We start from the raw sequence: 22,249 nt of genomic DNA on the forward strand, positions 1-22,249 counted from the left end.
TAATATCTTCTTGATTCATTGTTCCTTTGATCAAAATGAAGTGGTCCTCTTTGTGTCTTCTGATTAGTTTTAGTTTATAGTCTATTTTGTCAGATATTAAAATTCCTACGCCTGCTTTTTTCTTAGTGCCATTTGCTTGGTATATTTTTTCCCATCCTTTCACTTTGAGATAGTGTCTGTCCTTGAAAGTGAGATGAGTTTCTTGCAGACAACAAAAAGATGGGCTTTGTTTCTTAATCCATGCACCTAGTCTGTGTCTTTTGACTGGGGAGTTCAGTCCGTTAATATTTAAAGTTATTAATGAAAGATGAGTACTGAATCCTGTCATTTTTATTTCTGTTTACATTCATCATATAGCTGGACTTTTCCACAGTTATACCTTCACTGGATTTCTTTCTGCAATCACTTGGGTATAGTCATTTCTTTCTTCAGCTCTTTGTATTGCTTCCAGAACTCTCTGAAGGGCTGGTTTTGTGGACATGAATTCCTTCAGCCTATTTATGTCATGGAAGATGTTTCTTTCCCCTTCGACTATAATAGACATTTTGGCTGGATATAGTAATCTGGGTTGGCATCTGTGGTCATTTAAAACTGGGAATACTTTGGTCCAGGCTCTTCTGGCTTTCATAGTTTGCACTGAAAAGTCAGCTGTAACCCTAATGGGTTTTGCAGCTTACAGAATTGTCTCTTTGTTTTGTATGTGTAATGTTTTTACTATGATATGCCATGGAGAGTTTCTTTTCTGGTCCTGTCTGTTTGGTGTTCTATATGCCTCTTGTATTTGTATGGGCATGTCTTTCTTTAATTTTGGGAAATTTTCTTCCACGATTCTCTTGAAGATCTGTTCCATGCCATTAGGGATTCTTCTTCCTGTATGCCTATGATTCGTAAGTTTGGTATTTTTATGGTGTCACACGATTCCTACATATTCCATTCTTGTGATTTCTTAAATTTTTCATAATCTTTGCTTGAGTGGTCTTTTTCATCCATTTTATCTTCCATTCTTGATACTCTGTTTTCCATTTCATTCGTCCTATTGGTGAAGTTTTCTCCTGTCATTTCTAATTGGCTTACTGAGTGTTTCACTTCCTTCTTCATTTCAGTCTGAGTATTCTTCAATATTTCTAACTCTTTTCTGAATTCATTCAGAAGTTTCTTCCTATCTTCCTTCAGTTCTTTGATTTGTGTGTTGTTTAAATTCACTGAATTATTTTATCATGTTTATAATTGTTCTTTTGAGTTGCATGTCCTGCATTATCTCTAGGGGGTTCTCATTGTACCCCTCTAGAGGACTATTGGTATTTGGTTGGGATATGTTATTTTGTTTTTTCATGTTATTATTTTTTCTCTGTGATTTTGACATGTGAATTTCTTTTGTAGTTTCTGATTCTTGTGTGAGACTTTCAAGTTTAGGTGTGCTTCTTTTTGTGAACTTTACGTGTCTTTGTGGTTTACTTTTTGGGCATGAAAAGCTGGTTCGTCTAAGCTTCTGGTTCTCTCTTTTGATTTTATATTGGAGTGGCCGGATTGCTTTTGTCTTCAGGAGTTCCCACAGAGGCCCAAGTCAGATGACGATCAGATGCTCTCAGGCTTTCTCCTAAGGTCTGGACCCCCCAGGAAAGATTTTGGCCTCTGGAATTTGGTGGTTGGACTGGCCTGGGAGCCGGACCCAGGAAAGATGCTTGTCTAGGGCAGCTGGTGGCCATGCCACCCAGAGATGCAAAGGCAGATGGTGCGGGAAGAGGCCCCAAGGACTCCTGGGGACTGCACTGAGGAGCTGGGTTGGTCCCAGAGAGAGGCCTGTGGGTAGGAGAGAGTCCTGCGGTGGGTCCTGCAGGCCCAGGAAGCAGAGGGAGTGTAATACATTTTTTAATTATTTCAGTGACAAAATTAAAATTGGGTTTCCGAACTGCCTTTTGAACTACAGAATTGGCTTATAAATGCATCTTGTGTGTACATTTGTGATTGCATACCTAGAAATTTTATGTAGGAATAAAAAAACATTAAAGTCTTCCTTTTTAAAGAAACTAACATTGGCACAAAGCATGGGTGAATAGTTTGTTCTTTCATAGCACTCTACTCAGATGTCTTCAAGAGTTAACTTGTGAAACTAGAACTATTTCAAAGTAGAATATAATTTCAAAGTTTACTCTGGAAGTCAAAATGTTAGTTATGAGAAATGCTACCAAGTTGTCTGAATTTTTTTTTCCTTAAACATTTTGTGTATGTGCTAGTTTTTCTTGAGAATTCTAACAACCTAAATACACATTTATGGAGTGCATACATAAAATGCCTGTAACACAGGAACTCATAGTCTAAGGATTAAGAAAAGATATACAACCAACTAGCTAAGTTTTAAAATTAAAATGTGAATCCTTTTATTATAACAATAAAATCAGTATAATATTATTACAAAGTTGCCCAGCCTTTGTTGAAATGTTTGTCTCCTTTAAAAATATTTTATTTATTACTTTTGTTTTATGTGTATGTGTGTTATGCCTGCATGTAGGTAGGTGAATACATGTCGGGAGGTCAAAAGAGGGTGTCTGATCCCCTGGAATTGGAGTTACAGACAGTTTTTAGCCACCATGTGGGTGCTGAGACTCGAAGCAAGGTCCTCTACAAGAGCAGCCAGTGCTCTTAACCACTGAGCCATCTCTGCAGTCCTGTTGGTCCCATGTTTTGAGGTGCTCTGTTCCATAGCCTGTGACACTTCTGTGGAGCTCTGTTCTTTTGTTTGCTTCATCTCAGTCTTGTTTCATAAATAAAAAGCTCTTTCCTACTGTCACTGGTTCATTTAATCCAACATTTTATTGAGTACTAGATGCCTGACTATTTTAGGCACTGGAGAGTCCCAGTAAACAAGTCACACCCAAGCCCCTGCCCTCAGGAATCTTCCCACTGCTCATTTGTTTCCTCCACTTCATGCCAAGTATTTAGGTTTTGTGCATTTAAAAGAACAAAGCATATCAAGTTCATTTGTTGTATAAGATCTTTGTAACTGGAGACCCTCCTGTTTTCCTCCCTACCAGATTACCTTTCATGAAACACCCAGAGAAATCTCAGTTTCCAAGAGTTCAATTGTACTTCCACCTAACCCCCTCCAAAAGTTTCCACTTGCCATCCATCATCCGGTTTTCCAAGTATTTGTGATACTGTCTAGCTTCCTTTCCACTGATGCTGCAGTCACACTGGGCCTTTGTTTCTTACCCTGGTCTGGGGCATTAGCACTTAAATTCTTCCTAGCTGCTGACTTAGGGAGAACCCTGCCCAGTACCAAAGCCGAAAGGCCAGTTTTCAGTGCCCCACCCGCCTTCTCTCTGTCCACTATCCCATTGTCCACATAGCACTCATCACTAAGAAGTGACATCATCCACCTGTGTGTATGTCATTTTTTTGCCCATAAAATCTAATCCTGTTGAGGTCAGACACTTCTTATTACTCAGCTGCTCAAAGCATCTGGTAAGACCTAGCATAGAAAAAATTAAGTATTTACTGTGTGTATTTTTTGTTGTTGTTACTGTATTTTCAGCATTTTTCTCCCAAAGGAAACAGACTGTGTGCCCTTCTCTTTAATCCCTTTTGTGGTTATATTTTCTCTCTTTAGCTTGCCCTCCCTTAATTTTTTGTCTGTAAATGGTGATTTTGCTTTATATATTTCCCTGTAAACATACTGAGATTCTTATACAAAATATTGTTTGATCATTAGAGAAAAGATTTATCATCATCTTTTGCAATTTTATTTTTTAATATTTATTTGTTTATGTGTACATGTGTGAACTTGCATGTGTGTGTATGTGTCCAGATGTGCACATGCCATTACACATGAGTAGAGATCAGAGGGACTTGGTTCTCTCCTTTTACCATGTAGATTCTGGGGCTCAAACTCAGGTTGTCAGACTTGGTGGCAAGCACATTTACCCACTTGACCCCATCTCACCATCCCCTGTGCAACAAAGATTTTTAAGTAGATACATCCAAAATAAACTAATCTAAATCATAAGACAAATATAAAATTGGGAAAATATTGTAGTTGATGTAACTGGCAAAGTATAAAATCATTAATTAATAAAGGGCATACTCAGGTCAATAAGAAACACAAGATCCTGAATGGCCATCCCATGTTCTATTGGAGTCCCCTTTCCTCTAAATGCCAAGACCCCTCCCAGTCTTCTTTTTCTATACTCATTCCCTGGAGGACCTCTGCCCGGGTCATGGCTTTACATACCAGCTGTGGTTCAAGAGTCCTTCCTTTATGCCTTCAGTTTTACCCCTTCCTTTGGGTCCTAGACTCATACATCCCACTACTTATTTATTCATGCCATAGGTCCAGTATAAAATCTCAAATATACTCCTTTTCAGAATGAATTCTTGCTCTTCTGTACTCACAGACCCACAACCCCCATGTTCAGGACAGTTAACAAGACAGAAATGAAACTCTGTCACAGTGAGCAGCACTGCCCAGTCTCCTTAGCATTGTCTTTGACTCCTGTTTTCTCCCACCATGCATAAAATCCATCAGCAAACCCTCTTCAAAATATGTACTGAAACAAATGACTGTCGTTCTGCACTGCCAGTACCAAGTCATCAGACTTCTTACCTCACTGCTTGGTTCCCACTAGTTACTCTATTCCTCGTAGACCCTTTTCTACCCAGCAGCCAAATGAATGCAAGTTGGATTATACCCCTCCACTGCTCAGAGCCCCTTAATGACTTTCTAAAACACTGAGGACACAATCTAACAAAGTCTTCTATGCCCTGCAGTGCAGACCTCACCCTGCCATCTACTGTCTCTTCAGCCTTGTTGGCTGCAGTGCTCTCTGCAAGTTTTCACTGGGCTACAGCTGATGATAGTGGCCTGTTCCGTGTGCCTCTTGTGCAGAAATACGGCCCAGCCTAGATGCTTTGCTGTGTTTTCTTCCTATGCTTAGAGTGTCCTTCCCAAGAGTCCATGTGGCACATACAGTCCTCAGTTCATCACCACCTCTTCAGAGAGATCCTTCTGTTCTGTTTATAGCAGTGGACCCCTTCATTCTCTGTCTGTCCCTCGGTCACTGTTTTCTGGGCTTTCTTATACCAATAGTGCCTGAAATAGCACTTTATTATCTGTTTATTTACATGTTTGTTGTGGAAATATTCTGTTTGTTTCTTGTACTAAATATAAACATAGTTAACTTTTTAACTTTACTGTACCACATAAAATTACTTTTAAATATGATAGCTACTGAGCTAAATAAAGTTACATTCAGCAAATAAGCACTTAAAAGACTGTTAAAACAGTCAAATAAATGAAAATTAAAACAATGAAGCAGTACTTTTGCTGATTATTTGCAAATTAAAAATCAGCAAAATCACCCTGGTAAAGAAGTTGTGGGGGCTCCCTTAATCACCACATGAGGGAGTACAGGTTGAGACAACCTTGATAATCTCCTACCTGTCCACAGCACTCTGGCCACCCTATTATTCTCTTGTTCATTGGGTTCCACTCCTCTCCTTGCCCTCGAAAGCTAAGAAACAAGCCATTGGCTTAGTTCCTACCTAGCTATGTAAGGCCTTCAAAGTTTGTACCAGAATGGTCTCTTCGGCCAAAAGGACTTTTGCCATTAGTATATTGGGAGCCATCACTGGGTAGCAAAAGAGGAAATGGGGGTCATTAGTATATGTACTCATGGAGGAAACCACAGAAGTGATCAGGAAGTAGAGGGGAGATGAGAAACAAACAGATGCTTTGTACCAGCTCTGTTCATAGAAATGGACTCTGATTTGTGTTCCATACCCAAATAAGGAACAAGAGTACAGAGGTGACATGTGACTTCATATGATAAGAATGTCTAAAAATCAAGAAGCCTGATTTCTCTACTTTAATCATGTATTACTATAATTAAGTCTTTAAAAGCAAGTGTCAGGGTATTTAAATGATAGTTTTATTTTTTGTTTTGTTTTCTTTTGTTTTTCCTTTATATGTGTGGGTAATAGTCACTATGCTCTGATTTCCCTGACTTGCATGTTTGTTTGTTTTTTTAATGAGATTTCACCCTGAAATCTTTTTCAGTTTTGTTCTTAAGTAGCCACAAATTGCTGCTATAAGAAGCTGTATGGATATCTAAAACCATGGGAACCACCAAGAAGAGATCAACAGTTTAAACAGAGCCATAACATACAAGGAAATTGAAACAGTAGTACAAAGCCCCCCAGCTAAAAAAAAGCCCAGGCCCAGATGGAGTTACAGCAGAATTCTACCAGACATTTAAAGAAGACCTTCAACCAATACTACTTAAATTATTCAAAATGATAGAAACAGAGGGAGAACTCCCAAATTCCTTCTATGAAGCCAGCACCACTCTAATACCTAAATTGTGGCCAGTCTTTAGAAAATCCCATCTAATTTAGTTAAAGAGTCTGTAACTACTGAAATCCCAATTGAGTAGTCACAGGGAAGAATTTCCTGTGAAATTCTACTGGAGTCTCCTGTATTGAGTAGAATAACATATGTTTCTTATCCCCCAGTGTTGATGGATTTTCTGTTTTGAAAAATTAGTTTTTCAAACTGTAACTGTTTTCTCCTTATGGTCACTGAGCTGTCAGTATGTCTCTAGAGTACATATCACTTCATCTAGTGGTGAGTTCTTATAGGCAACAACTACGTATGGGTCTTTTAACTTAAAGAATTTCATATCACCAGATTCTGGTATTTTACATGATCAAATTGGGCCTTGATGAAGATGGAAGAAGCCAGCCTTGATTCCGCGACCACTCACTCAGTAGACCAGCAGCAGCAGTCTCTCTGTTGGTCCACTCAGCTTTCCTTTGCCCCATCAGGGATTGATTCTGATGTGAACAATTCGAGAATTCTAATTTCAATGAGACAGTGCTCTGCCAAAGGTCTTTGTCAAGACCACATGGGGTCTAAGAGGAAGCTAGGTTCCAGGGCATCCTATGTGAGGAAAGGTAGCATCTGTTCTTACCTGAAGAGTGGGTAGACACTAATAATAGCTTGTTTCTCCTGTTGGATCCTGAACTGAGTCAACATAAAGTTTTCCTCTGGTGCCTCACCTAGCTTCGTTGGGGTGCTGTAAAAGCGTGCAGGTTCCCAGAAAATATGAAGAGTCTGTTATTCGAGTTGCAATCCTATAGTAGAATGTGGCCTCTGTGATAGCAGTGACCACATCTACCTTTCTCACAGCTTTTTTTTCCCTCTTCTCAGTACCTGGCATAGAGAAGAAATCCATATATCTAAAATAGCTGATGGATGAATGCTTAAAGTTTCAATTGTAGAATAACTTATATACCTGGGCGTGTTATTTTTGCCCGAGATATCTGAACATCCTTGGTGTCAGAGTCTGGATTAAAAGTCTTGCTAATTGTTGGTCCTGGTTCAGTACCTATACTGTTTATAGTAGTAAATAAATACTTACCTTAATAACTAGATAAATACAAGTTTGAAATGTAGAAGGCATTACTAAGTTCCCCAGGATAATATCCATTTTATATGGCCATCTTTTTTTTAAATTATGCTTTATTAAACTTATATAATGACTGCATTTTGGGATCATTTTATTGCTAAACTGTTATAAAGAAATCATATGTTAGGGTGGGAGTAATGGCACATGTCTGCAATCCCAGCACTTAGGAGGCTAAGATAGGAGGAACAAAAGTTCACGTTCACCCAGAACTACATAGGGAAACCATGTCTCATTTAAAAAAAAGGACAGAAAGATCTGAGCATGGTATTACAAGCCTGTAATCCCGACACTTGAGAGGCTAATGCAAGAGGATTACCATGAGCTCCACACCAGCCTAAATTACAGAGTGAGACTTGTCCTAAATTTAAAAAATAACAGGGAAGGAGGGAGAAGCTAATAATGTTCCCCCAATCACAAAGCCTAGGAGTTCAATCACCTTAGTACATGAATTTCAAGAACACTGGTGGATATATAAATGTAATTTTGTGATGTTTTTCTGTTCAAATCTCTAAACATCTGGCTATAAACACACCTGCACCTATACTGTTATTTCTTATCTTTTAAAGAAGCGTATTAATTCTTAACCAATTTAGATAAAATGGTAATACCATCTCCTCTCTAGTCCTGGGTAAGATAGCTCTTAAAAATAGGTAAAATTTGGTGCTAGGATCCACATATGAGGGAGAACATATGTCATTTTGTTTTTCTGAGTCTGTGTTACTTCACTTAGTATAACAGTTTCTGGTTCCATCCATTTACCTGCAAATTTCATGATTTCACCTTTCTTTACTGCTGATTAGAACTCTATCGTATAAAGGAACCACATTTTCATTATCCACTTGTCAGCTGAGGGGCACTTAGGTTGCTTCCATCTATCTCTTAGCTATTGTGAAAAGAGCAGCAACAAACATGGATGTACAAGTGTCTGCAATAGGATAAGTTCTTTGGGTACATGCCAAAGAGTGGTATAACTGGGTCAAATGGTAGGTTCATTTTTAGTTTTTTTTTTAATATATTTATTACTTTTATTATGTGTATTAATGTATTGCCTTCATATATGTGAGTGCACCCATGTCATGCAATACCATGGAGGTCAAAAGAGGGCGTCAGATTCCCCTGGAACTGGAGTCAAGGACTGTCAAGCCACCATGTGGGTGCTGGGAATTGAACCCAGGTCCTTTGTAAGAGCAGTCTGTGCTCTTAACCACTGAGCCATCTCTCCAGCCCTCATTTTTAGTTTTTTAAGGGTTTTCCACACTGCTTTCCATAGGGGTTGAACAAGTTTGCAGCCCTACCAGCAGTGGATGAGCGTTCCCCTTTCCCCACATCCTCTCCAACATTTGGTATCATTTGTTCTCTTGATCTTAGCCAGTCTGACTGGGGTAAGATGAAATCTTAAAGTGGTTTTAATTTGCATTTCCCTAATTACTAACGATGTTGAACACCTTTTAAGATCCTTCTTAGCGATATTTATTTCTTCTTTTGAAAACTTTCTCCATCTTTTAATTGGGTTACTTCCTTTCTTGATTCTTTGTCTTTGATCCATTTGGAGTTGACTTTTGTGATATGTGGATCCTAGCACCAAATCCTTATACGTATGTATCCAGACATAACTACAGGAACCAGGATAATGAAAAGAACCAGGGAGACAAAGGAAAAGAAAGAATCTGAAAGAGAAGAACAGTAGGAAACAGGTGTTATTAAGGGAGATATGGATAAAAATGGGGTTATTTAAATGGGAGGGGTGAGGGAGGGTCATACAAGGAACCTTGGGGATAAAGGGAAAGAAGGAGCTCAAGAGAAGTGGGACCATAGGAGAAGGGTATTATTAAGGGAGAAATGGGGAAAATTGTGGGCACTTTAAATGGGGAAACCATGGTGGAAGGGTTAGACAGTGAAAGAGATAAATAATGCCTACCTAGTTTTAAAAAACCAGAGGGAACCATATTAGTCCAATAACCTATTGACAAATTATACATACAACTAGTTCAAGGAACAAAATATATGTCTTGACAAGGTTTATCTGAGAATGTTCTTTGCCCAAGCTTTATCTACACAGCACATGGTAATTAAAGACTGGTGGAACTAACCTTATTGGATGTTTAACAGCCATACTTTGAGGCCTATACTAATCTGGTCAGAGGGACTTAAAGGATAGCTTTTGCTCCTTGCCCCCCAAGGTCGACTAAGTTGCAGGGGACTATGAAGCATCTCTCAGAATGTCCTGTAACTATGGTAAATCTCCTGTCCTCTTGTTCAGGGAGGCCATGGAGACCCCACAAGATGGACTTGAACCAGTGTCCAGTCTACAAAGAGGAGGGTCAACACAGAGGAGACATTTCCTCCTTGCTTCCAAGTGAAGCCAGCCATGGTCGAGCAGAACCTTTAACTTATCTTCACATAGATGGAACTGGTAAAAGAAAGGAGCCAGGGACTCCTCCCAAGCCCATGTGACCCCTGAGGAACAGATCCTCAAATGACCTTAAGATTAAAAATAAATTGGTTTATTTGAGCCAACTGTATGGTCTTAAACACCCAAATGGAAAATATAACCAAAGATTAAAGTGATCAGTATATTTCTTTAAGAGTCCATGTGTATAGCTAAAGGCTATATAACAACAAACAATGCCAGACAAGAGAGACCTTCCTTTGAGTTGTTGGCCAGGGTGGCCCATGAGACTCCCAGACATAAAACTGGGAAAATGAACAGCAGACCCCAGTCTTATGTAAAGGAATGTTGGCAATTAATCACTGCTAGATGAAGAAGAGCTGATTTTTCTAAAACAAGAGACTCTAGATAGGCTGACTAGTCTCTGGAAGTTCTTGCACTGAGGAATGGCTAGGGGCACCGACAAAACAGTGGGCAATGACAGGGATGACAGAGTAAATGGGCTCCAGTGGGGGGAGGCCTGGCAGGGGGCCTATGGGAGGGTGCCATTTGGTGTGCGGGTATAAAGATGAATAAGATTAGGATGTTCTGTATGAAATACACACAAAAAAAATCAATAAAAGGTAAAATTTACATACAACATACAGATCTTAAGTATTTCGTTTGATGACTTTTCATAGTTAAGTACAGCTATGTAATTACCATCCAGAATAATACATCAGAGAAACATTTCGTTTCCATAGAATTAATTCCTTCATGTCCTTTTGTAGTCGGCTCCAACCCTCCATCTTGGGACAGCTACTTTGACTTCTTTCACTGTATGTTAGTTTTGCCTGTTTTGAGCGTCACATAAATCAAACCACATATTATATACTCTTTTGTATTTAAAGTTTAGGAATTTTGGGGTTTTGTTGTGCTTTTTTTTAACTTTGCATAATATTTTTGAAATACATTGATTGCATATATCAATAATTCATTCCTTCAAAGTAGTAATATTTTGTTATCCGAAAATGTAGTATGTTTATCTGATGTCTTGTTGATGGATGTTGGTAGCAGGGAGCTTGAGGCCTGGTCACACTGTGCTCAGCAGCAGGAAGTGAGGGCCTGGTCACACTGAGCTCAGCAGCAGGGAGATTTACCAAGAGGTGAAACTCAGCCAAGTTGACAGTGAAGATTCACTTTCACAAAGTAGATATGAATCTGGTTGGTAGGTGGTGGGTGGTGTCAAGATTTGAATCCCAAGAGAAAAGCTGAGGTGAGTTTTTATACAGATGACTGTTGTTTTTTTCTTTAAGCTTCAGAAAGACTTTAGAAGTCGAATGGAAACAGGTCGTGACTCTGGCACTCACAGAATCTAGTGCTTTTTCAGCTGAGAGAAATCAGAGGGGCAAGTGGTCAGAGAAGCCCATTTTCACAATTTCTGAAACTGAACAAAAGGAGTTTTACTCCACTCAGTTTGGTTATAATATGAGTGTTTTGAAGAGATTCTTGAATCTTCGGAAAATGGCCCTGTTGCTATTGATTGAGCCTGCTAAATGGAGCAGTGCCGAAAGTGTCCCCTACGTTCTTGACATGATTTTCAGTCAGCCTTCCCCGTGTGGTGCTGATTTTAGCAGTAAGCAGACAATACTAACGGCAGACTTCAGTCACAGCTTGGCCACTCAGTGACTTCTTACTCCATATCACTCTTGCTGTTTATTTCAACACTGTATGCAGCACTCTGCCAGTCCAGTCCCTGCTGTCTATCGATCTCTTGCATTCCTTTTCATATAACATCACATTGTAAGCTACTTTGTTTCATGTGAAGATAACTCCTATCTGCATAGTGCAGATCTAAATCAAGTGACTTTGATATAAAAACTGTCATGCAGCTGGGCGTGGTGGCACACACCTTTAATCCCAGCACTCGGGAGGCAGAGGCAGGCGGATCTCCGTGAGTTCAAGGCCAGCCTGGTCTACATAGTGAGTTCCAGGACACCTGGGGCTACAGGGAGACCCTGTCTCAAAAAGACTAAAAAAAACCTGTCGTGCTTAAAAACAAAACCATGGACAATAGGCTTTCCCTAGCAGTACACAATTTGCCTCTGTTTATATACTGAAATTACAGCGGTGTTCAGTAGTTGTTTGGAAAAGAAAATATGCTTCTAGAAGTTATAAGTAGGGATGAGAAGGAATGTGGTTTAAAAAAACAATAATGTTGGGAAAAGGAAAACAGCTCATCTTTTAAAAGCTATTCAGATGAAAAAACTCTCGGCATGAGCTTGATCTATATGTTTTTCATGGTTATTAGTAGTAATGAAGATACATTAACCATATTCTCTTGGTACTCCTGTAGCTGTTTGTTAGTACTTTTATCAACATACAAATTTTACAACTGGCAATATGGGAATTTGATGAGTATGTTTTTGTTTATATAAAAGGGTAACAACATTATAAATTTCTTCATATCTATGAATTACAAATCTTGATTTGCAAGACCAAAATTCAGCTCCACATCAGTGCATGATGGCGAGCGCTTCCTCGTGCTGCCACTCCCTGCAGGCTGCGGAGTGGGGCACAGTGTCAGAGGCAAATTCCTTTTTACTTCAGAGGTCATGAGTCCTTTCCATTTCATCCATTCTTTTTACTCAGTAAGCATGTATTGAGAACCTTCTCTGTTGCCAACCTATGGTATCTGCAAATTGAGGATGTTCTACTTCATTATGAAGCAGGTGAGAATGGCAAGTGTTGTGTAAGCACTGTGTGTCCTTACCACCACTACAAGACATTATTACAATAATTTTTGGAAAGACATTAAGTAGCTAATTCCATAAAGCTGAAACTTAATAAAATGAACCATTTGAATTATTTTCACACTTTGTTGCATTACAAGTAAATAGGTTGTTCTTTTATACAGCTAAATTCCTGTGTATTCCTGCATGTGTATAAGTGCACCCATGTTGTACAGTGCCTGCAAAGTCAGAAGAGGTAGTTGAAGCCCCTGGTTTTAAATTTGATCTGTCCTCTGAAGCAGTGTAAGCCCCCCAGTAGCTAGCCCATAGCATTAGCTAATACCATTAGAGAAAACTTATGGAAGGTAGAAGCATGGTGTTCTTCCGTTACAGAACTACAGATCCGTCTGTTATAGAGTGATAGCTAGTAATATCAAGCATACGGCTGTCATATAAAAAGTAGTAATACTATATAAGTGCTGCCATGTAGATCTGGGAGAAGGACGTGATAATAAAAGTCAAGATAACTTAAATACGTTCTTTTTCACTTCTATGGAAAGAGACTCAGCTTCTATTAATGATTTTTTTTAATTTTTTTCTTTTTTTTCTTTTTTCTTTGTCTTTTTGAAACAGGGTATCCCTGTAGCCCCAGCTCACCTGGAACTCATTGTGTAGACCAGGCTGGCCTTGAACTCACAGAGATCCACCTGCCTCTGCCTCCCAAGTGCTGGGACTACAGGCGTGCACTACCACGTGGGTGTTGGGATTCAGACCCGGGTCTTCTGCAAGAATAGTCGGTGTTCTTAACCACTGAGCCATCTCTCCAGCCCCTCTATTAATGATTTGAGAAGTAAAAATACAGACTTTGGTATTATCATGGAGTTACACTACCTCCTACAACTCAAATAATTTGTGAACATAAGTAGTCTTCAGGATATTAGCCCTAAGATACATTGTAAAACAGTCATCTAGGAAGTAATTGTTCATGTAATAAATAATTTATTTGGTACCTTCTCTTTGCCCAACACATTTATAACACAGATTCTGGGAAACCATGGAAGCCAAGGAAGAAAGAATACAAGATAAATGTGTATAAAGCATATACTTACTTATGTGAATTTTTATAAATATATGTTAGTTCAGCATTTTTATTTTATGTGTGTGAGCATATTCCTGCATGTGTATAAGTGAACCCATGTTGTACAGTGCCTGCAGAGTCAGAAGAGGTAGTCGAATCCCCTGGAACTGGAGTTACGCAGCACAGTTGTTATCCTCCATGTGGGTGCTGGGGTTCAAACCCAGGTCCTCTGTAAGAACAACCAGTGCTCTTAACCACCTCTTCAGCCCCTGTATATGTTACTTTTGGGATATGAAGTATTCCCTGCAAAGGTTTGTGTGCTGGACTCGGTCTTCAATAGGTGGATCAAATCATTGAAAGGTGATTGGATCATGAGGGTTCTGACTTAATCAATGAATTAATCCCTTGTGGAGTCAAAGTATGATGATATTATTGGGAGGAAGTAGGTTGGCTTCAACACAGAAAGGAATTTCAGGATGAGCCAACATGATGCAGAGCTGGTGCTTATTAAAAGATATTTTAATATAGATTTTAAGCACAATGATTAAGATTAAAGGAGTCACTCAGAAAGAAAGATACACCCCAGAGTATGCATGGAGGCTTCTCAATGAAGAGTCACAGTTTATTAAATGACATTTGTAATAAAGATTTAAGCACAATGGTTATGAGAATGTAAATGAGTCAGGAAAAGAATAAGACATACCAAAGTGTGAATATGGGCTTTTCAAGGGAGAGTTGTTATTAAGTGACTTAGTAGTAGCCATAAATACCATTTTGTCAGCTCTCAGGTTATATCTCAAAGGGCTGCTAAGAAATTTTCTTCCTTTTCTCTCTCTTTTTGATAAGTGAGATTAGAGAGGATGGCTCTGGGGGTACCATGGAAGGGATTATCATCTGATAAGGTAAAACCAGAAATCACCAGGGTTGTACAAGCGGTTTCTGGTGAGATTCTTGGAAAATTAGAGGTGTATAGTTGGGAAAGGGGAGAGTTATTGAGCAAACATGAATTTTGTTAGAATTCTGATTCTCAGGTACTGAGAGGCTTCAAGCAGGCTCTAGGGCGAGGGGATCCTTTACCTCCCTACCCTCATAATTTTCCCTTTCTTTAAATCCTTAAGCTATTTAAGTCAGATATTTTGTCACAGCTAAGAAAAGCAAACTTCTTTATTCGACTAGAAGCTCCGGTAAGGAATGTCTGTTTTGGCAACCCTCAGGAACTAGCCCAGCATTGGCACCATAATGTGCCCTATTTGAGTGGATGGATGGTTGGATGGATGGATGGATGGATGGATGAATGGATGAATGGATGAATGAAATATTTATTTTACATAAGGCGTGTTTTATAAGAATCTCATGACTATCTTTTATATAACTAATCTAGTAAATAGCCTTCTTATGAAATATTTATTTTACATAAGGCGTGTTTTTAAGAATCTCATGACTATCTTTTATATAACTAATCTAGTAAATAGCCTTCTTCAAGACTAGACGAGGTGTTTTTACATCAGTAGAATACGAGAATTAGTGCCATCATCTAAGTTAAATCTTTTTCCATTTCATCTATTATTTTTCTTATTTTGTCTCACAGGACCAATGTCAAAGGTGCTCCCCTGAATATAAATAAGGTCTCCAATAGCCTGATTAACTTTGGAAGAAAGTTAATTTCTCCAGCAATGGCTCCAGGCAGTATGGGGGGCCCTGCACCTGGGAATACCAGCAGCAGCTCTTCCTCTGCTACCGTTCCCACCAGGACCTCTGCTGAAGCCCCCAGGCATCAACTGCAGCAGCAGCAAAGGCTAATGAAATCTGAAAGTATGCCCGTGCAATTGAACAAAGGTAAGTGAAAATTTCATAAATCCAAAGAACAGACAGTGTACATCCTGGGTTTCCTCACCTACCTGTGAGGAACTAACATCCCAGAAACAGAAATCTATGAAAACTTAAGGTTCTGACATGTGTTGTATGTGATCCTTCTTAAGTTAGAGATCAGAAACTGTGCATTCTTAATTAAGACTATTTCTTGATGTATTTCATAATGTATTTTTAGTATTTATATCATAGTATGGTTTACATTTTTGTCCCATAGATGCCCATTTTCTATGATGGCATGACCTGTCTTGCGTAGAATTCAACATCATTTGACTGTGTTTTCTGCTAGCTCTGTGTCAAATGCTAAGTCCTGATTTCTTTGAGAAGCATCTGATGGCAGGCAGCCTGGCACCATGGGCTGTGCTAGTTACAGCTTCAGCAGTACATTGATGACTTCCAGGAAGCTTTGTGGGCTCTCATCCACACTTTTCATTTCTAAGGAATACAAACTGACTCTTAGAGAAAAAAATAACTAAACAAAATCTTCAACAGCCACGATCAGCATCTGAGTCCATATACTGAATGTTAACAGCCGTAGAATAGATGTGCAAGCAGAGGAAACCTAAGTCGTGCTGGAGCCTACGTGTCTCAGTCAGTGAAGAAAGCACTGGCTCTGGTAGTGCTGCTCCCAGCACTGCTCTCACTGCCCTCACTCGGTAAGCCTGCTTCTGTTTCAGGGTCTTCCAGGTGCATTCCGTCCTCATGCACTGTAACCACAGAGAGACCTCTGCATTCTCACAAAGCTCCTTCATACTCTTATTTTCTGTGTTAGGCCCCTCTTTTCATAGCAGATTAGAAACAGCTACATTTATTTTTACTGGTGAGAGTTTGTTAACTATATTATAGAAATAAGAAGGAGCAACACGACAGCAGAAAATGCATGGAAAGCATAGCAGTTTGGGGCTTTCAGTCAGAGCAAATATCCTGACTAAAGCCCCACTCATGTCTGAAAGGAATCCCTGTGTGAACAGAAGCATTTTGCACTTAGTGGTAACAGTAACAGTGAAAAACCCCTTACACTATGTTCTGTTTACTCTGCTTAAGGGCACCATCTCCAAAATTATTAAAGATTTTACATATTACCATTTAAATTGGACTTAAGGTGATGCCAGTTAATGAGTATCATGGTCATACTCATTAACTGGCACATGTGTGTGCATCTGCATTCCTCCATTGCTTCTATCATGCTATTCTATGTTTCTTTGCCTATATGAAATATTAAGTTTTATATAATGTGTATTTAAGGTTTATTAAAATATTCAGTTTACCTTCCATGAGAATATCTCATTTTAAATTACATTCTTTTCTTTTTAATGTAGAGCTGTCACTCATGATTTAAAGAAAAGGAGACTTCAGATCATTAACATGCTGAAAATGTATTTTAATGCCAGGAGACATGCCCACTTCCAGAATGGAAATGAATGTTATTTTATATATGTCTTAATTGTACTGTTTTATTGTTCTAAACAAATATGATTTCGATATTGCTTTGATAACAAGCTTTAGTCGGTTGTAATTCTAACTGATGGCAGGCAGATGAGTCAGAGAGTCTCTTAGGCTGTAGCTTACATTTTTTGAGAAACCAAGCCAAATGACTGTGGGATACAAAGCTGTGTCTCTAAGGAAGTGCTAAGTATTAATATCACAGTGCATGAAAAAGAATGCATTGATGAGGAGTGATTCCCAGTTCCAAGGAGACACAGGGCACTTAAGCAGCATATTGAAGCAGGCGCATCACTGGGACATTTTGTAACCAATCCTGTCCTAAAAGAAGTGGGCCTTATTCTACAACTCTTCTGAACTTTTATTTCTGGCTCATTCCTCTTGTGTCACTATTCCCCCCCTAAAAAAGCTTGTCTACTTTCATTTTCACAATAAATATTCCTGATCCTGTTCCTCCTTCCATGGTAAGGGGCTGAAAGAACAGTTTATAGAGGTAGAAGAGAGTACTTTGGGATCTTCCTCCGTCCACTCGCTGATGAACCCTAAGCACCACCCCAAGCTCCCTGTTTTCTCACTGTAAAACAAGAGATCTAAACTGATGCCTAAGGAGTCAGCCATCTCTGAAAACCTATCATTCTTTTGATGACAAATGTAGTTAGTAACTCTGCATTAAGAGCCCTTCAACATTGGCCCTTGACCCTAGCTAGCATTTACTCTGGTTCCACCTCCCTGACACACCGCAAGCCTGGAATGAGAAACACAGCAGCCAGTCAGGAGACTCGTGTTGGAAATGCTTTCTAACCATCCTGAACAGAGTTATCCATTCAGGACCTTTGAGGAAAGATAATGTAATGGCCTTTTTAGTGTACTGTGCTAGAAATTTTGAAGGTTGTTTTGAAAAATGGCTGATAATGAAGAGGAAAAGTTTATGGCTTTTTTAAAAATTTTTGTTATTTTATTTTATGTGTATGCGTGTATTGCCTGCATGTAGGTAAGTGCACCCGTGTCGTGCAGTGCCCGCGGAGGTCAGAAGAGGCCGTCGGATCCCCTGGGACTGGAGTTTCGGACAGTCATTAGCTGCCATGTGGGTGCTGGGATTCGAACCCGCGTCTCTACAAGAATAACCAGTGTTCTTAACCACTGAGCCACCTCTCCAGCCCCAAGTTTATAGCTTTCTTAAGTTACAGTTATTTGTGCTTGTAATAGGGAAGTTGTTTGTCACCCAAACTCATGCATGTGTTACTTTAAGTGAATGGTGCAGGTTGTGTATTTACTGGGGTAGATGCTGAAGAGGAAGGGGCAGCACAGCTGCTCCCTCATCTTCTCTGTGATACTCATGTTAAGATGAGTCTTCAGTGTCTAACACAGACACTGAGATCTTTGAGAATCCATAGAGTAAAATGGGTAGCAGGTATAAACTTAAATCTCCTCCTTCAAGGACACAGAACGTAGATTCACCATTTACCAGTCAATTTTAGCTAAATGTATTAGGAAAATTCAGATGACAGGAAAATGTGCATGTGTGTTCTTTTGAGGTAATTACACCATGTGACCATGCTATGAATCATAACTGGAAGAGGCTAGAACACTGAGGGCATGTTATTTCATTTAAAATTGACTTTTTTTTTTTTACTACAATGTACTATATAAAGGCTGAGGAAGAAGCAACTCTATTAACCATAGACTATGCATGGAAAACGTCATGCCTTTTTTAAAGGCTTCTTTTCTTTTGCTTGCTAACCTCAAAATAGCATAGGCCTTTAAATGCTGATGCATCCAGAGGATGACTCTGTTCACTGTCTATGCTCAGTATTGAATTTTGTCATCCAGAAATGAACTCAAAGAGCCGCAAGTCTTCTAACTATTATAACGTGTTGCACGTTCTTTACAGAATTTCCTTTTGTGCGCCTTTTATTTCCTTTCTGAGTGTGAAAATGTACCTTTTCTTCTCCCTAGTCCTTTTGTCTATATTTTAACTGTTTCTTTTTTATTTAAACACTGCTTTATGATAAGTATTTACTACAGGTCCAATTTGTAATGAAATATTGTCTATAAAAGCAAATTAAGGACATGCAGTTCACAGATGTGTTTTTGTATGTTGGCATGTGTAGGTAAAAATGATAACTTGGGAAATTTTTCATTAGCTAACATGAAATTAGAGCTTGCATAAGTCTTATGAATTAGCTTTGGAGTTTAGATAAAAATAATTTTCTGCTAGAGGAAGAAATCAGTTGCAAAAGAATGACTATTAATAAATGATGTATAATTTTTTCTTTTGGATAAAGTATTTTTTTAAAAAATAGATAGGAAATATGAAATCGCATTAGTATTTGTGTTACCATAAAATCTGCTCAGAGAAAAATCTTTTGACTGTTGAAGCTTTGTATATACTAGTGTGGTAGAAACTTGTCTGCTTTTCCTTGAGGAAAAACAGACACAAAATCTCCGTAGGAAACAATATTTTAAAGAAATTATTTCCTTCAAAATATTGAATATGTTTTTCAAACCTTGTGCTGTATTTTTTGTTCTATATTTTTATTTTTTATTTTGTAACTTTTAAAACACAACAACATTGAGTATGAAAGACAAAAAATGCCTATTATTATGATATCTAATTATCTTTTCTTATGATATCCAGGCGATATAGTTACAGGAAGCGAAGCTCAGGTTTCTGTTCCTGTCCAGGCTCTAACTGACCTCCAAGGTACAGTTACTATAGCTTACTCATTCCCATTAGTCTTTATCCTTTCTCTCTCGATTGCTCTCACTCTCGTTCTCGCTCTCTCTACCTTTGCTCTCTCTCACTTTCTCACTCTCTGCCTCTCTCTTCCTCCTTTCCTCTCCCTCCCTCTCTCCCTCCCTCCACTCTCTGTGGTATCTCCCTAACCTTTTCCCAGTTTTTCCTGGTGCCCAACTTCCTTTCAGTGTATCCATGCACTACCATAGTTTGGCCACCGAGTGGCACTGTTGTGTAGAACAAAAGTTTCCTCTCGTCTTATCCACACTGATGACACAGCATCAGGCTCTGATGTAAATTTTCTTGTGACTGTGCACAAGCCTCTTTGCAAAATATGATTTGCCCTGTGTGTGTGGTTATTCTACCGTTGTACTTGGTAGGGTAGCTGACACCAAGGAACAGCTTTTGTTTTTGCGTAGGTTCTTCATGACAGTATTTGACAAATAAGTTCCAAGATCAGTTTATATGCTGTGATTAGCCATATTTTGCCTTTAAAAAAATTTACAACCTATGTTTGAAATGTTTTTAAGTCTATTCTTCATAATAGGAATTTTGTTACTCAATTTAACCAGTATGACAGATCTCCACATAGGATGAGTAACTATGGTTTAAAATCAAAAGTGAATGTTTTCAATTAATCCTTGTGTTCAGTTTATTTAAGAAAAACAGCCAGACATGGTAGTACATGCCTATAATCCTACTTGGGCGGCAGAGCCAAGCAGATGTCTGTGAGATCAAAGCCAGCCTGGTCTACATAGCAGGCCAGCTGGGGCTACAGGGAGACCCTGTCTCAAAAAACAAAGAAAACAATGATAACCCATTTTCACTACCTTCTGTGGAATCCCAAAGCTTAAACATTGAAGATTGCTTCTTTAATCTTTCATTCTTCCATCTTTCATGTGAAGTATGCCATACAGAACATGCCTATGTTAAATGGATAGCTTGACTAGAGTCTCCTATTCAAATTCTGACCAAAATGGCAGCAGTACACTATTAATAAAAATTCATACCATGTTGTCCTTAATTTAAAATACCCACAATTTTAAACTAATGCTGGTCAAATGAAAATGCTGTCCAGCATTCCTTTCTCTTTTCTTAATGAGATTCTATAGTCAGCATTTTTATTCAAGCCTATTAAGTGCCTACTGCATGCCAAGCTCTATTTTCATTGGTCTCATGGTTTTCCCTATAACTTTACCAGCTTCTTGAACATCATTTTGCTTTAGATGACCCATCAAGCCAACTCAGGTGAGAATCAAGTCTTGCTGAGTGCCTGCTGAGTGTCCCCTTTGCCTCCCACACTCTGACAGAGAGTACATCAATATGGTAGGGAAAGTTCCAGCCCCTTGGTGAGACATGAGTTCCAAATCAACTTACTCAGTGATGGTGACTCTGAGGTGCATGAGACAAGGAGCTGCCCTGCCCTGATATGGAGAGGTCACTTCATGTTTTCCTTGGCGTACTTCCTGAGAGTGTGGAAAAGGAAGAGGAAGTAGAAGTAAACCAAAATAGTTACCATGACAGCTAAACATTTTCTGCCTGTGCTGAAGAGGAACAAAGTAATAAAGCGAATGTGAAAAAATGGAGGGGCTATCAGACTTTTGCTGATCTTTGAGTACAGTCATTTTTTTTTAATATTTTCTTTATTATTTTTATTTTATGTGTACGAGTGTACTGCCTGCATGTATGTGAGTGCACCCGTGTCGTGCAACACCGCCAAGGTCAGAAGAAGGCTTCAGATTCCCCTGGAAATGGAGTTAATGACAGTTCGTGGCAGCCATGTGGGTGCTGGGAACCGAACCCGGGTCCTCTGCAAGAGCAGCCAGCGCTCCCAACCGCTGAGCCATCTCTCCAGCCCTTGAGTACAGTCATTTTACATGAGGTTTTATATGTGTGTCTCATTGCTGAACACCACAACAGCTATGTTCTTTTTGAAGGAAAATGGTGAATATAAAGGGAGAGTTCATGATTTAGGCCAATAAGTAATTTTTAGAAAAGTATCGGAGAGCCGGGCGTGGTGGTGCACACCTTTAATCCCAGCACTTGGGAGGCAGAGGCAGGCGGATCTCTGAGTTCAAGGCCAGCCTGGTCTACATAGTGAGTTCCAGGACAGCTGGGGCTACAGAGAGACCCTGTCTCAAAAAGACCAAAAAAAAAAGAAGAAAGAAAGAAAAGTATCAGAGATTATCTTTATATTTTGCACTGCAGATTTCAGTCACAAAACAAGTGCTACTGCAAGCATTTGTTCTCTGAAGATTTAATTCTGTATATTTTTTTTAATTGGATTTTTCACCATCATAAGTATCTTTAAAGCTCATATTTCTGTCACGTGTATGAATACATGTTCACACCCAAAGAAATATGATTCCACTGCTTCTTAGGTTGTTTTTAAATTTAAAAAGGGAAGGTCTCCTTGGCCAGGTAACCACTCCTGAGAGTTTTAAAATAAAACCAAAATATATGTAACGTTCAACAGCCCCAATTAGTTACAAATACTAAAATGCACAAGTGGCGAGAGCCCTCTGCTTTGTCCTCCCACACTTCCTGCCAGCCCATCTC

At 39.1% G+C, this 22,249-nt stretch overlaps 1 protein-coding gene across 8 annotated transcripts in view; it reads left to right on the top strand.

Annotated features, from left to right (window-relative positions):
• Positions 1-22,249, top strand: part of Tbc1d5 (TBC1 domain family member 5) — a 545,935-nt gene that overhangs the window by 454,995 nt on the left and 68,691 nt on the right. For 7 of the 8 annotated variants that reach the window (XM_029554511.1, XM_017802415.2, XM_029554510.1 and 4 more), the window contains 2 exons: positions 15,230-15,477; positions 19,592-19,657. In XM_029554511.1, the coding sequence (XP_029410371.1) occupies positions 15,230-15,477; positions 19,592-19,657 (314 nt within the window). The remainder of the gene's footprint in view (positions 1-15,229; positions 15,478-19,591; positions 19,658-22,249) is intronic. The other variant, XM_029554506.1, reaches the window with a different exon arrangement.

The sequence above is a fragment of the Nannospalax galili genome, unplaced genomic scaffold (assembly GCF_000622305.1).
Source record: "Nannospalax galili isolate Female #2095 unplaced genomic scaffold, S.galili_v1.0 scaffold364, whole genome shotgun sequence".
NCBI classification, from domain to species: Eukaryota; Metazoa; Chordata; class Mammalia; order Rodentia; family Spalacidae; genus Nannospalax; species Nannospalax galili.